A 16,395-nucleotide genomic window follows, 5' to 3' on the forward strand; every position below is an offset into this window, starting at 1 on the left:
GACAAAATTCAACATCCCTTTATGATAAAAGAATTGGAGAGATTAGGGATACAAGGGTCATACCTAAATATAATAAAAGCTATATACAGCAAGCCGACAGCTAACATCAAATTAAATGGAGAGAAACTTAAAGCCATCCCACTAAACTCAGGAACACGACAAGGCTGTGAACTCTCGCCATACCTCTTCAATATAGTACTTGACGTTCTAGCAATAGCAATAAGACAACATAAGGGGATCAAGGGGATTCGAATAGGAAAGGAAGAAGTGAAACTTTTGTTATTTGCAGATGATATGATAGTGTACATAAGCAACCCCCAAAACTCCACCAAAGAACTTTTACAGCTGATAAACAGCTTTAGTAATGTGGCAGGATACAAGATCAACTCCGAAAAATCAGTCGCCCTCTTATACACAAAGGATATGGAAGCAGAGAAGGAAATCAGAGAAGCTTCACCTTTCACGATCGCCACAAACAGCATAAAATATCTTGGGGTAACTCTAACCAAGGAAGTGAAAGATGTATTTGACAAGAACTTTAAGGCATTGAAGAAAGAAACTGAGGAGTATACGAGAAAATGGAAGGACCTCCCTTGCTCTTTGATTGGGAGGATCAACATAGTAAAAATGGCAATTCTACCAAAGGCAATTTATAGATTCAATGCAATCCCCATCAGGGTCCCATCAAAATTCTTCACAGATCTTGAGAGGACCATAATCAACTTTATATGGAAAAACAAAAAACCCACGATAGCCAAAACATTCCTATACAATAAAGGATCTTCTGGAGGCATTACCATCCCTGACTTCAAACTCTATTACAGAGCTACAGTAATGAAAACAGTGTGGTACTGGCATAAAAACAGAGAAGTCGAAAAATGGAATCGTATAGAAGACCCAGATTTTATCCCACAAACCTATGAGCACCTCATTTTCGATAAAGGAGCCAAAAGTATACAATGGAAGAAAGAAAGCATCTTTAACAAATGGTGCTGGCATAACTGGATGTCAACCTGTAGAAGAATGAAAATAGACCCATATCTCTCACCGTGCACAAAACTCAAGTCCAAATGGATTAAAGACCTCACTATCAGTCAGAACACATTGAACCTGAGAGAAGAGAAAGTGCGAAGTACCCTACAGGAGATGGGCACAGGAGATCGCTTCCTATGTGTAACCCCAACATCACAGACTTTACGGGCAACATTGAATAAATGGGACCTACTAAAACTGAGAAGCTTCTGTAAAGCAAAGGACACTGTCACCAAGACAAAAAGGCAACCTACTGACTGGGAGAAGATCTTCACCAACCCCGCAACAGACAAAGGTCTGATCTCCAAAATATATAGAGAACTCAGGAAACTAGACTTTAAAATGCTAATTAACCCAATTAAAAAATGGGGCACTGAACTGAACAGAGAATTCTCAGCAGAGGAAGTTCAAATGGCCAAAAGACACTTAAGGTCATGCTCAACCTCCTTAGCGATCAGGGAAATGCAAATCAAAACAACTTTGAGATATCATCTTACACCTGTCAGAATGGCTAAAATAAAAAACTCCAATGATAGCCTTTGCTGGAGAGGCTGTGGAGGAAGGGCTACCCTCATCCATTGCTGGTGGGAATGCAATCTTGTGCAACCACTTTGGAAATCGGTGCTTCGGTTTCTCAGGAAATTCGGGATCAACCTACCCCTGGAACCAGCAATACCACTCCTGGGAATATACCCAAGAGATGCCTGATCAGATGACAAAACCATTTGTTCAACTATGTTCATAGCAGTATTATTTGTAATAGCCAGAACCTGGAAACAACCTAGATGCCCTTCAATGGAAGAATGGATGAAGAAAGTATGGAATATATACACACTAGAGTACTATGCTGCGGTAAAAAACAATGACTTCTCAAATTTTGCATGCAAATGGATGGAAATAGAAAACACTATCCTGAGTGAGGTGTCCCAGACCCAAAAAGATGAATATGGGATGTACTCACTCATAATTGGTTTCTAGCCATAAACAAGGGTCACGGAGTCTACAATTGGTGATCCCAAAGAAGCTAAGTAAGAAGGTGAACCAAAGAAAAAACATATAGTTGTCCTCTTGGCTATGGGAAGTAGACAAAATGGCCGGGGAGAAAACTGAGATCTTGGGGGTGGGGTGGGATGGTTGTACGGGGAGATGGGGAGAGTAAAGGGAGAAGGGGAGAATGGGGGAACTTGGGGAAAAAGGAGGATTGGGAAAAAGGAAGGTTGGATAGGGGAGCACGGAAGCACAATTCTTAGTTAAGGGAGCCACCTTAGAGTTGGCAAGAGACTTGAACCTAGAGTGGCTACCAGATGCCTAAGCCAAGGTCCCCAGTCAGTTCCTTGGGCAGCTGAGGATTGGGAACCTGAAATGACCCAAACCTATAGCAATACTGATGAATATCTTGCATATCATCATAGAACCTTCATCTGGTGATGGATGGAGACAGAGACAGAGACCCACACTGGAGCACTGGACTGAGCTCCCAAGGTCCCAATGAGGAGTGGAAGGAGGGAGAACATGAGCAAAGAAGTCGGGACCACGAGGCGTGCACCCACCCACTGAGACAGTGGAGCTGATCTACTGGGAGCTCACCAAGGCCAGCTGGACTGTGACCGAAAAAGCATGGGATAAAACCGGACTCTCTGAACATGGCAAACAATGAGGGCTGATGAGATGCCAAGGACAATGGCACGGGGTTTTGATCCTACTTAATGTGCTGGCTTTGTGGGAGCCTAGCCAGTTTGGATGTTCACCTTCCTAGATATGGACGGAGGGGGGATGACTTAGGCCTTACCACAGGGCAGGGAACCCGGACTGCTCTGTGGACTGGAGAGGGAGGGGGAGAGGAGTGGGGGGAGGGGGGAGAAGGGTGGGAGGAGGGGGAGGGAAATGGGAGGCTGGGGGGAGGTGGAAACTTGATTTTTGTTTATGTTTTTTTCTTTTCTCAATAAAAAAATAAATAAAAGTCAGGGAGTTGGGATTTACTTCTTTACCTTCAAGGTTATTGTCTTTTTCTACCTCAAACAAACATCAGAGAGTTCTGCTTTCTCTCTCTCTATCTCTCTCTCTCTCTCTCTCTCTCTCTCTCTCTCTCTCTCTCTCTCTCTCTCACACACACACACACACACACACACACACACACACACATAAGGTTATTGTCAACAGATGTGACTAATATCCAGAACTTGTATTTCAGGTATTGAGATTTAGATGTTTCTACCTCAAACAAAAGCCTGAGGATCCAACTAAGTTCCTACTCCCTTATGGAGATACCAATGAATTCCTCCCAGAGAGTGGCTTGCCTACAGAAAGTTTTGGCTTAGGGTGTGAGCATTACTTGTCTTGTTCTAGTAACAGAATGTTTAAGAATGTATCCCACAATCTTTAATTGGTTTTGTTCATTCCTTGTATCATGTTATTGTAGTTTTTTTTTTATCTTACTCCTACCCTTTGGGGTCAGGGATATATAAGGAAATGGAAATTAAATGTAGCCAATTTCAGTATTATCTGGAACTCCCTCCCAAAACCATCATATTTTTTTTCTGTTTCGTTATTTTCACTGGTGTCTACATTCTCTTTACTTATTTTTCTAATCCCCAGGACTCTACCTGATAAATGGTATACTTGTTGAAGGTTATCTCTGACAAATGGCACACAATGTAGGGCCACACATAAACCCCAAAAGACAAAAACTGTATGGCCAATGGTACTCAGGAGAAATTAGACCTACCCTGCATGAGTAATTACACTATAGCTGTAGAGGTGAGAAATGAGTGCTTGAAAATAGAGTATAATAGATTGTAAGAAAATGGAAAGAAAGAAAGCAGGACAAAAAATATCAGGAGTAAAAGTTGTAAATAGTATTTGTAAAAATGAAAAAAGGAAATAATATTCAACTATCTTTACAGCTGCTTGGATATATTTTGATAGCTAGAGGAGCTAAAGTGGTGCACAAACAAATGCAGAGATTTTTAGATTTTGTAAATATTATATTTCTGCCCCCACACTGACTGCATACCCGCCAGCAACTTTGGGCAGCTCCGGGAGGAGAAGCCAAAGTACCGCCTCATCTTTGCCCCCAACAAGCTGCAATGCTATGGTCATCAAGCTGCAGCCTCTGTTGATGCTGAGTGGGATAAAAGAATGGAGTACTGCACGTGGCCCAGGAATGGCATAAGTTACCATTGAAATTTTGGCAGTATGTGTACATGCACTGAAGCCAGCTGAGTGGGTCTGGCCCACACTCTGCTGCAGAGCCAGAAAAGGCAAGAAACAAAGTTTAGAAGATGATGCTTCCAGCGAGAAATGGCTAAAGGCTACCTCTCCTATGAGCCAAGAAACCTATAATGGGTAAATCTATGGATTTAACAGAAAATAGGATTCAGGAATTCTCCTAATTTTGCAATTCAAGATTTAAAATGAAAAGCAGAGCTTTCTAAAAAAAAAACGGTGTGACTATACCCACCTAAACATGTAGATGCAGCTGTCTCAGAGCCTCTGTAATGACAAATACCTGAGAGCCTGTAAATTTGTCAGCTGCCTTTAACCCTGCCTCTGACAGGACTGCTAAGTGTAAAAAGCATGGCTTATGTCCACAGCAGACAATGAGGGACTGGCCTCCTGGTCCAAAATAACCGCGTGTGACCACCAAGTGGCAGAGATAGCCCAAAATATCCCCACTTTTCATGGGGGAGACCAGTTCAATTCTCCAATGGGACACTGCCAAGCAGTAAAGAGAAGAAATTATGACTTTGTGACCCAGCTTCAGCTATGAGCCTAGTGAAACAGAAGCCTTTTCCTGGTCTGACAGTGTGATGTGGGAGTCTGCTGTTTTGTGTTGATTTCATTGGTTAAATAAAGAGACTGCCTTGGCCCTTTAAGAGGACAGAAATTTAGGTAGGCGGAGAAAACAGAACAGAATGCTGGGAGAAAGAAGCTGAATCAGAGAGTCGCCATGATTCTCCCACTCCAGACAGACACAGGTTAAGATCTTCCCTGGTAAGCTACCTTGTGGGCTACACAGATTATTAGAAATGGGTTAGATTAATATGTAAGAGCAAGCCAATAAGAGGCTGGAACTAGTGGGCCAGGCAGTGTTTAAAAGAATAGAGTTTCCATGTAATTATTTCAGGTATAAAGCTAGCCGTGCGGGCGGCTGGGAAAGTAGCCTGCCACTCCTAACACAACAGACAGTGGAGTTGCTGAAAAGCAGCCTCAGGGAACTGCAGCTCCAGACCCAGAGGTCTGTGAAAATGTAAATGAGCAAATTGAGCATGGCAGTTAGGCAAGCTTTCAGCTTGGATTAGAATAAAGATAGCTTATACACTTTTCATAAGGTATACAATACCTGAGACCTTGTTTCAGATATCCTATGGAAGACCTTGAGGTACTAAATAAAATTCATTTTATTTTTTTGTGGGGGGGGACAGGGCACTAAGTAAAATTCTTAAAGGGAATAGTGATCCAAGTCCCAGTAGACAAATTACAGAAAATGCGAGACAAGTAGGTACTCATGCAGGTAGAGTATGCAATACAAAGATAGCAAATACATTATATTAATTATAATCAGCCTTGGCAATCATGTATATTACTTACCAAACTTACTCCTGTAGCAATATTATGGCAAAATGGTCTACTTTTATGGCTACACCTTCCTGTTTTGCTAATTAAGGTATTGCAATGGTCTGTCTTTAAGAGATAAGCCACGTCTACTCCCTCACCTGTCTTCCAAGGCAAACTGATCTTCAGCTTCCAGCCTGAGACCTTTCCTTTTCCATCTCCTTCTCAAAGAGGCAGCTTCTGTCTCTCCCTTGTCCCCACTTCTTCCCTTCCCCCCCCTCTCTCTCTCTCTCTCTCTCTTCTCCCCTTCTCCCCTTTCCCTTCCATAACCCACTAAATAAATATCCAACTTCCCCATCACATGGCTCCCTGCCCGGAACCAGTCACCTTCACAGACCTGCAATGTGGTCCCACAGTGTGACCATCTGTCTGTCTCTCCTTGTGAAACTGGCTGCCCCTTCAAGGTATCTCATATACCACACGGCTCCCTGCCTGGGACTCATGGCCTGCTGCAGCCACTTGGGGAATTGTGCCATCCCTACCTGGGACTGGCTGCTCTCGGGACCCACTGACTGTTGCCTGCTGCCACTTCTGGGACCTGCAGCATGGTCTCATGGTCCACTGCCTGCTGCAGCCACTTGAGGATCCACAGCATTTTACTTTTACCATTACAGGTATCAAACCATTATTTTGAAGCAGCAGCTTGTTGATCACAGAAGAACAGGATAGAATCTAGGCAATATTTTAGCATTGACCAACGTTCCTTATACTAAGCAACAGATTGATTGGTTATTTCAAAATAGTGATTCTTGGTCAATTATTTTTGCTCAATTTGAAGGCCAGATTAATGGTCTTTTCCAGCTGATCCACTGCTACAGTTTGCACAACTATATTACTTTATTTTCTCTAAAGTTGTAGCAAAAGATCCCTTCAAGAATGTTGTTAATTTTTACAAATTGTTCTTCCAATGAAAGAGTTGAATATGTTGTTAATTGTGGAGGACATATAGTAAAATCAGAACCAGCCTCAGCTCAAATAGTTGAGCTATGAGCTGTTGCTATGGTGTTTCAGCTTTTTGCAGATAAGGCATTTAGTCTTTATATTGATAGCCAATATATTTTTAATGTTCTTCGAATCCTAGAAACCTTCCCATTCTCCCTTAACCCTTTGCTTACAGGGTACACAGCCAGAGACAGGTGAGATCATTTTTCCCACAGGCACCTAAGACAATGGACATGTGTGATTAGAATACATGTACTGAAGACTGATAAGTCTAGAAAATAGGAAAATATTCACCTAAGGCATATACGATCATCTGTCTTGTTGCAGAAGCACAGGTTATATTAAAATTAATAAAAAGGGAGGAATATGTAGAGGCTCAAAAATGTGAGCCTATTTCAACCATGTCTAAAGGTCAGAGAGTTGGAACTTACTTCTGTTCCTTCAAGGTTCTTGACTGTTTCCACCTCAAACAAAGGTCCCATCTAGATTTATATCAGAAAGTTCAGCTCTCTCAAGGTTATTTTCAACAGATGCGGCTAATATACAGACCTTGTATTTCAGGTATTGAGAAGTAGATCTGTTTCTATTTCAAACAAAAATCTAAGGATCCAACTAAGTTCCTACTCCCTTATGGAGATAACAATGGATTCCATCCCGGGAAAGGTTTGCCTATTGAATGTTTTGGTCTAGGGTGTGAGTGTTACTTATCTTGTTATAACAACAGAAGGTTTAATTAAGAATTTAGCCCATGGCAAGGAGCTGGTGCCATTGTTTTGGTATGCTGCACTTCAAGTGTTGCTGCAGGGAGCTGTGAGGCAGTCATGGGTGAGCAGGGGTGCCTTGAAATGAATGCAGTGACCTATGGTGATGTGCATGTTAACTTCACTTGGGAAGAGTGGATGTTGCTGGATACTTCACAGAGGAATCTCTACAAAGAGGTGATGCTGGAGACCCACAGCAACATCAATACCATAGGATACAATTAGAAAGACCATAAGATTGAAGAACATTGTCAAAGTTTTAGAAGACATGAAAGAAGTCATACTGGAGAGACACCCTATGAATGCAATCAATATGGTAAAGCCTTTACACAACACAAAAGTCTTCGCATACATAAAACAACTCATACTGGAAAGAAACTATATGAATGTAAACTATGTCGTAAAGTCTTTGCACATCAGAGTCATCTCCAAAGCCATGAAAGAACATATACTAGAGAAAAACTTTATAAATGTAATCAATGTGGTAAAGCCTTTGCACAATGCAGTCATCTTCAAATACATAAAAGAACACGTACTGGAGAGAAAACCTATGAATACAATCAACGTGGTAAAGCCTTTGCACATCACAGTTATCTTCAAAAACATAGAAAAACACATACTGGAGAGAAACCCTATGAATGCAATCAATGTGGTAAAGCCTTTACAAGATAGAGTAGTCTTCAAAGACATAAAGGAACATGTACTGGAGGAAAACCTTATGAATGTAATCAATGTGGTAAAGCCTTTGCACATCATGCCAGTCTTCAAATGCATTATTTCCTTTTTAAAAATTTATTTATTTATAAAATTTACCACCTCCACCCCTCCTCCCATTTCCCTCCCACTCCCTCTGCCCCCTCCCTCTCCAGTCCTAAGAGAAGTCAGGGTTCCCTGCCCTGTGGGAAGTCCAAGGCCCTCCCCCTCCATCCAGGTCTAGGAAGGTGTGCATCCAAACAGACTAGGCTCCCAAAAATCCAGTACATGCAGTACAATCAAAACCTAGTGCCATTATCATTGGCTTCTCAGTCAGCCCTTATTGTCAGCCACATTCAGAGAGTCCAGTTTGATCACATGCTCGTTCAGTCCCAGTCCAGCTGGTCTTGGTGAGCTCCCATTAGATCAGTTACACTGTTTCAGTAGGTAGACACACCCCTTGCGGTCCTGACTTCCTTGCTCATGTTCTCCTTCCTTCTGTTCTTCATCTGGACCTTGGGAGCTCAGTCCAGTGCTCCAGTATGGGTCTCTGTCTCTATCCCCATTCATAATCAGATGAAGGTTCTAATGCATTTTAAAGGAACACATACTGGAGAGAAACAATAATAATGTAATCAATGTGGTAAAGCCTTAGCATGTCACAAAAATCTTCAAATACATAAAAGAATATGCATGTATGAGAAACCCTGTAGTAATATGAGCAGTGGGGCTGCATCCCCAGCACCCCAGCAGCCATCTAGCTTATGCCCCAAAGTAACAACACACAAATTGTATCCATTTAAACACTGCTTGGCCCATTATATCTATCCTCTTCTCGGCTAACTCTTGTACCTGGACTAGCCCATTTCTAATAATCTGTGTAGCATCAGTCTTACTGGGAAAGATTCTAGGCTACGTCCATCCTGGGTCGGAGCTTCATCGCGTGTGCCTCAGAGAGCAGAGCTCTCGCGTCCGCCCGGGAGAGGGGAGCATGGTGTCTCTCTGAGCTCACTTCCTCTTCCTCCCAGCATTCTGTTCTGTTTACTCCTCCCACCTATGTTTTAACCTATCAGGACCAAGCAGTCATTGTTTTTTACCGCAGAGTAGTACTCTAATATGTATATATTCAACAATTTCTTCATCCATTCTTCCATTAAAGGACATCTAGGTTGTTTCCAGGTTCTGGCTATTACAAATAATGCTGATATGAACATAGTTGAACAAAAGCCCTTGTCATATGATAGGGCATCTCTTGGGTATCTAGAGTGGCATTGCTGCGTAGAGGGGTGGGTTGATCCCGAATTTCCTGAGAAACCGAAACACTGATTTCCAAAGTGGTTGCACAAGTTTGCATTCCCAACAGCAATGGATGAGGGTACCCCTTCCTCCACAACCTCTCCAGCAAAGGCTATTATTGGTGTTTTTGATTTTAGCCATTCTGACAGGTATAAGATGATATCTCAAAGTTGTTTTGATTTGCATTGCCCTGATGGCTAAGGAGGTTGAGCATGACCTTAAGTATCTTTTGGCCATTTGAACTTCTTCCGTTGAGAATTCTCTGTTCAGTTCAGTGCCCCATTTTTTAATTGGGTTAATTAGCATTTTAAAGTCTAGTGTCTTGAGTTCTCTATATATTTTGGAGATCAGACCTTTGTCTGTTGCGGGGTTGGTGAAGATCTTCTCCCAGTCAGTAGGTTGCCTTTTTGTCTTAGTGAGAGTATCCTTTGCTTTATAGAAGCTTCTCAGTTTCAGTAGGTCCCATTTATTCAATGTTGCCCTTAATGTCTGTGCTGCTGGGGATATATGTAGAAAGTGGTCTCCTGTGCCCATATGTTGTAGGGAACTTCCCACTTTCTCTTCTATCAGGTTCAATGTGTTCTGACTGATAGTGAGGTCTTTGATCCATTTGGACTTGAGTTTTGTGCATGGTGATAGATATGGGTCTATTTTCATTCTTCTACAGGTTGACATCCAGTTGTGACAGCACCTTTTGTTGAAGATGCTTTCTTTCCTCCACTGTATACTTTTAGCTCCTTTATCGAAAATGAGGTGTTCATAGGTTTGTGGGTTAAAATCCGGGTCTTCTATACGATTCCATTGGTCGACTTCTCTGTTTTTATGTCGGTACCACACTGTTTTCATTACTATAGCTCTATAATAGAGTTTGAAGTCAGGGATGGTAATGCCTCCAGAAGATCCTTTATTGTATAGGATTGTTTTCGCTATCCTGGGATTTTTGTTTTTCCATATAAAGTTGATTATTGTCCTCTCAAGATCTGTGAAGAATTTTGATGGGACCTTGATGGGGATTGCATTGAATCTATAAATTGCCTTTGGTAGAATTGTCATTTTTACTATGTTGATCCTCCCAATCCAAGAGCAAGGTAGATCCATCCATTTTCTGGTATCCTCTTCAATTTCTTTCTTCAATGCCTTAAAGTTCTTGTCAAATAGATCTTTCACTTCCTTGGTTAGAGTTACCCCAAGATATTTTATGCTGTTTGTGGCTATCGTGAAAGGTGATGCTTCTTTGATTTCCCTCTCTGCTTCCATATCATTTCTGTATAAGAGGGCGATTGATTTTTCGGAGTTGATCTTGTATCCTGCCACATTACTAAAGGTGTTTATCAGCTGTAGAAATTCTTTGGTGCAGTTTTTGGGGTCTCTTATGTACACTATCATATCATCTGCAAATAACGAAAGTTTCACTTCTTCCTTTCCAATTCGAATCCCCTTGATCCCATTATTTTGTCTTATTGCTATTGCTAGAACTTCAAGCACTATATTGAAGAGGTATGGCGAGAGTGGACAGCCTTGTCGTGTTCCTGATTTGAGTGGGATGGCTTTGAGTTTCTCTCCATTTAATTTGATGTTAGCTGTCGGCTTGCTGTACATAGCTTTTATTATATTTAGGTATGACCCTTGTATCCCTAATATCTCCAATACTTTTATCATAAAGGGATGTTGGATTTTGTCAAATACTTTTTCAGCATCTAATGAAATGATCATATGTTTTTTTCTTTCAATTTATTTATATGATGGATTTCATTGATAGATTTGCATATGTTGAACCTGCCCTGCATCTCTGGGATGAAGCCTACTTGATCATAATGGATAATTTTTCTAAGTGTTCTTTGATACGGATTGCACTATTTTGTTGAGGATTTTTGCATCGATGTTCATGAGTGAGAATGGCCTGTAATTCTCTTTCTTGGTTGAGTCTTTGTGTGGTTTTTGTATCAGAGTGACTGTAGCTTCATAAAAGGAATTTGGCAATGACTCTTCTGTTTCTATATTGTGAAATACATTAAGGAGTATAGGTATTAGGTCTTTTTGGAAGATCTGGTAGAATTCCACATTGAAACCATCTGGTCCTGGGCTTTTTTTTTGGTAGGGAGGTTTTTGATAACAGCTTCTAATTCTTCGTGACTAACAGGTCTATATAGATTGTTCACCTGGTCCTGGTTTAACTTTGGTATATGGTATTTATATAAAAACGTGTCCATTTCTTTTATATTTTCCAGTTTTGTGGCATACAGGCTTTTGTAATAAGATCAAATGATTCTTTGAATTTCCTCTGTGTCTGTGGTTATGTCCCCCTTTTCATTTCTGATCTTATTAGTTTGCATATACTCTCTCTGCCGTTTGATTAGTTTGGACAGGGGTTTATCAATCTTGTTGATTTTCTCCAGGAACCAGCTTTTGTTTCATTGATTCTTTGGATTGTTTTCTGTGTTTCTATTTTGTTGATTTCTGCCCTCAGTTTGATTATTTCCAGTCTTCTACTCTTCCTAGGTGAGGCTGCTTCTTTTTTTTTTTCTAGAGCTTTCAGGTGGGCTGTTAAGTCTCCAATGTGTGCTTTCTCTGTTTTTTTTAAGTGGGCACTTAGTACTATGAACTTTCCTCTTAGGACTGCTTTCATACTGTCCCATAAGTTTGAGTAGGTTGTTTCTTTATTTTCATTGAATTCAAGGAAGACTTTAATTTCTTTCTTTATTTCTTCCTTGATCCAAGTGTGGTTCAGTAGTTGACTGTTCAGTTTCCATGAGTTTGTAGGCTTCATGGGGGTAGCAATGTTGTTGAATTCTAACTTTAATCCATGGTGATCTGATAAGACACAGGAGGTTATGAATAATTTTTGTAACTGTGGAAGTTTGCTTTGTTACCAAGTATGTGGTCAATTTTCGAGAAGGTTCCATGAGCTGCAGAAGAGAAGGTATATTCTTTCCTATTTGGGTGGAATGTTCTATAGATGTTTGTTAAGTCCATTTGATTCATTACCTCCATTAATTCTCTTATTTCTCTGTTAGGTTTCTGTCTGATTGACCTGTCCATTGGTGAGAGAGGAGTGTTGAAGTCTCCTACTATTAGTGTGTGAGGTTTGATGGCAGCCTTGAGTTTTAGTAATGTTTCTTTTACGTACGTGGGTGCTTTTATATTAGGGGCATAGATATTCAGGATTGAGACTTCTTCCTGATGAATTGTTCCTGTTATGAGTATAAAATGTCCCTCTCCATCTCTTCTGATTGATTTAAGTTTGAAGTCAGTTTTGTTAGAAATTAGTATGTCCACACCTGCTTGTTTCTTAGGTCCATTTGCTTGATAAACCTTTTCCCATCCCTTTACTCTGAGTACGTGCCTGTCTTTGTGGTTGAGGTGTGTTTCTTGTAAACAGCAGAATTTTGGATCCTGTTTTCGTATCCAATCTCTTAGCCTGTGCCTTTTTATAGGTGAGTTGAGTCCATTGACATTAAGTGATATTAATGACCAGTGGTTGTTAATTACGACCACTTTTTTAGTAGTAGAGTTTGTGTGTTTCTCTTCTTTGAGTTGTGCTGGTGAAGAGTCTCTAGATGATTGAGTTGTTGTGGTCATTGTTGGACTCCTTGGTTTGTGATTTTCCTTCTATTACTTTCTGTAAGGCTGAAATTGTGGCTACGTATTGTTTAAATTTGTTTTTATCCTGGAAAATTTTGTTTTCTCCATTTATAGTGAACGAAAGCTTGGCTGGGTATAGTAGTCTGGGCTTGCATCCATGGTCTCTCAGTTTCTGCAGTACATCTATCCAGTACCTTCTGGCTTTCATTGTTTCCATAGAGAAATCAGTGTAAGTCTGATAGGTTTACCTTTATAAGTAACTTGTCCTTTTTCCTTTGCAGCTCTTAATATTCTTTCCTTATTCTGTATGTTTTGTGTTTTGATTATTATATGGCAAGGAGATTTTTTTTTGTTCCAGTCTATTCGATGTTTGGTCTGCTTCTTGAACCTTCAAAGGAATATCTTTCTTTAGGTTGGGAAAGTTCTCTTCTATAATTTTATTAAATATATTTTCTGGACCGTTGAGCTGTACTTCTTCTCATTCTTCTATCACAAATATTCTTAGGTTTGGTCTTTTTATTGTGTCCCAGATTTCCTGAATGTTTTGTAATGAGAATTTGTTGGTTTTGCTGTTTTCTTTGATCAGTGTGCTTATTTTCTCTATGGTATCTTCAGTGTCTGACATTCTTTCTTCTATCTCTTGTAATCTGTTGGTAGTACTTGTCTCTGTAGTTCCTGTTCATTTACCCAGATTTTTCATCTCCATCCTTCCCTCGGTTTGTGTTTTCTTCATTACTTCCATTTCATTCTTCAATTCTTGCACTGCTTCCCTTACCTGTTTGATTGCTTTTTCTTGTTTCTCTTGGTTTTCTTGGGTAACTTTGAGCGATTTATTCATTTCCTCTACCTTTTTGTTTGTAATCTCTAATTGTTTATGGCAGTTTTTACCTCCTGTTTAAGGTCTTCTATTATTTTCATATAATTCACTTTTGAGTCGATTTCTTCTCATTCTTCTGGAGTATTGTGTACAATTCTTCTTATTTTGGGATCCCTGGATTCTGGTGATGTCATGTTGCCTTTCAGGTTGTTGGAGGAATTCTTTCATTGGCACCTTCCCATCTCTTCCTTCAAATGGAGCCAGGAGAGGCCTGGTGTCTTGGTCTAGTCTTTGCTGTGACTGACTCTCTGGGTGTATCTCTTCAGTGTAGAAGCAGGAACCGTCCCGTCCAGATGGAACTCCTCAGCACCAAAACATGGACACCTTGTAGTCCAATGACCCGTGGACAAAATGGGGAACTTGGGGGGCAGGGCGGGGACGAGTAGAACACAGGACAGCCTGCCGTACAAGCTGAAGGTGAGTGTGCTCCCTTTCGGGGGTCTTTCAGGCCTGCCCAGTAGGCAGGCACTCACTGCTCTGGGTGGGTAGCCTTAGTGTAGGAACTTAAAACTGTTCTTGAGCACTGGTCCTAGCATACAGCAGGGCAGGGTGGGGGGTGCTTGGGGGCTGGGTCGTGCATAAGAAAGACAGCCCTGCAGAAGGAGCTCGGGGAGGGGGGTTGTGCTCTCTTCCGGGACAATCTGCCTCTGGATAGCACACACTCACCCGTCCAGATGGAACTCCTCAGCACCTAAACAAGGCTGCCTGGTAGCCCAATGATCCGGGGACAAAAAAAAAGCTGGAGCTTGTTTTCTTCTTTGCAAATCTAACCTTTGGGCAATGAACTGTCCATGCATTTACCACTGACAAAATGCACAATGTCTGTGCAGTACAATCAGAATACAATAAAAAAGACTGTCCAATCTTGCCAAGACAGGATAAGACAGTTCTGAAATTTTTCCTGCCTCTGAAAATGGTCTGGCAGTGGCCCCCTATCCCGCCCCCCCCCCCCCCCCGGGTTTCCTCAGCCCAGCTCGGTCCAGCCCGGTTCTCGGGAGAATGAAGTTCGTGTACAAAGAGGAGCATCCGTTCGAGAAGCGCCGCTCTGAGGGCGAGAAAATCCGAAAGAAATACCCAGACCGGGTCCCGGTGATAGTGGAAAAAGCTCCCAAAGCTCGGATAGGAGATTTGGACAAAAAGAAATACCTGGTGCCTTCAGATCTTACAGTGGGTCAATTCTACTTCTTGATCCGGAAGCGAATTCATCTCCGTGCTGAGGATGCCTTGTTTTTCTTTGTCAACAATGTTATTCCACCCACCAGTGCCACGATGGGTCAGCTATACCAGGAGCACCACGAGGAAGACTTCTTTCTATACATCGCCTACAGTGATGAAAGCGTCTACGGTCTGTGAAGCTGCTGTCCCTGAGGTGGGGGGTTCCATTCTACAAGGAGAGGTGGCGCTCCTTCCTTGACATCTACTTCCTCCTTCAGGCGAAAACACCATCTCCTTCTTCAGGACCTGCACTTAATGTTTGAGGCTGTTTCTCCTGTCCCTCTCAGCAGGAGGGGTAGTGGTGGACACAGTCTCTGTACATCTCCTTTCTTTCCCCTCGTTCGCCCTCATTCCCACTCTGCTTTAGACTTCTTGATTGTCAATCTCTGTCACATCCGTTGATTGTTTTGGTTTCTATTCCCTTTCTAACTGCCCAAGCAGGTTCCCTTCCTTTCAGTACCTTCTTTTTGGGGGGGTAGATGGAAGGGATTAACATTGTCGGGGGGAGGTAGGAGGCACATCAATAAAGAAGAAACCACCGAGCTGAACTGAAAAAAAAAAATGGTCTGGCAGTTATGCTAGGCCTTAGCCAAAGTTGGTTGCTCCAATGTTGCAAATGAGACTTTAGGTGATTGCCCAAGTAGCCAGTTGTCTTTGTCATTTGTTGCACATTTTGGAAGTTTCTTGATTGCACTTCCTACTTATTCAAGTAATATTATTTCCCTTCTCATGTCTTTAATGGGGTTGAATACGAGATAGCTGTAGTTACTTTCCTCTCATAATTTGGCCAAGTTATTTAATATACAAGACTTAAACTCATTAGGACAAGATAATTATTGAAACATATATTACATGTTTCTTGCTTAATATTGTTTTTACTAGTTGTAATTCTAATTTTTACACGTGATATTTGTTTTTATTGTATATAACTTTATATTAGGCTTAGAGCTTTCTTATTTAAACAAAAGGGGGAGATGCTGTAGTAATACCTACCTCCAGTAGTCTTTAAGCTAACCGCCCACATGGGTGTGGCTTCTTACACCATACAAGCTGATTTAAAGCATGCAGCTGGCCTCTTTCCTGGATGCTGGATTCTGTTGTTGTTTGCCATTCAAGCAAAGGATTATGATCTGTAAGTCTACCCCTAAATAAATAACCCTCTGTTATACTCAATTCTAAGTTAGTGTGGGATTTGTTTTAAAAAATACTTCTTCAGAGTTGAGTCATTCACTTCCCCAGGTTAACAAATTCTTTGTCTGTCCAATGGCCCTTACAGATAAAAGCATCCCTTAGGAACAATAGGAATGCTTCAAAAAGGAGGGAAAATATACTCTCGTCGATGATGCTACTAGAGTTTGGTATGTGAAAATGGGACTCTCTCAA

At 41.3% G+C, this 16,395-nt stretch overlaps 1 protein-coding gene and 1 pseudogene across 1 annotated transcript; both read left to right on the top strand.

Moving 5' to 3' along the window:
- The first annotated feature begins 7,433 nt into the window (after positions 1-7,433).
- On the top strand, positions 7,434-7,619 carry LOC121444793 (annotated as a pseudogene).
- Positions 7,620-14,742: 7,123 nt separating this feature from the next.
- Positions 14,743-15,531, top strand: LOC121444801 (gamma-aminobutyric acid receptor-associated protein). Its single transcript, XM_041646712.1, has one exon. It carries the CDS (start codon positions 14,797-14,799, stop codon positions 15,148-15,150), a length of 354 nt encoding a protein of 117 aa, XP_041502646.1. The 5' UTR covers positions 14,743-14,796; the 3' UTR covers positions 15,151-15,531.
- The last annotated feature ends 864 nt before the right edge of the window (positions 15,532-16,395 follow it).

Source organism: Microtus oregoni, unplaced genomic scaffold, assembly GCF_018167655.1.
Source record: "Microtus oregoni isolate MIOR12 unplaced genomic scaffold, Mior012 000142F_ref0000161, whole genome shotgun sequence".
NCBI lineage: Eukaryota > Metazoa > Chordata > Mammalia > Rodentia > Cricetidae > Microtus > Microtus oregoni.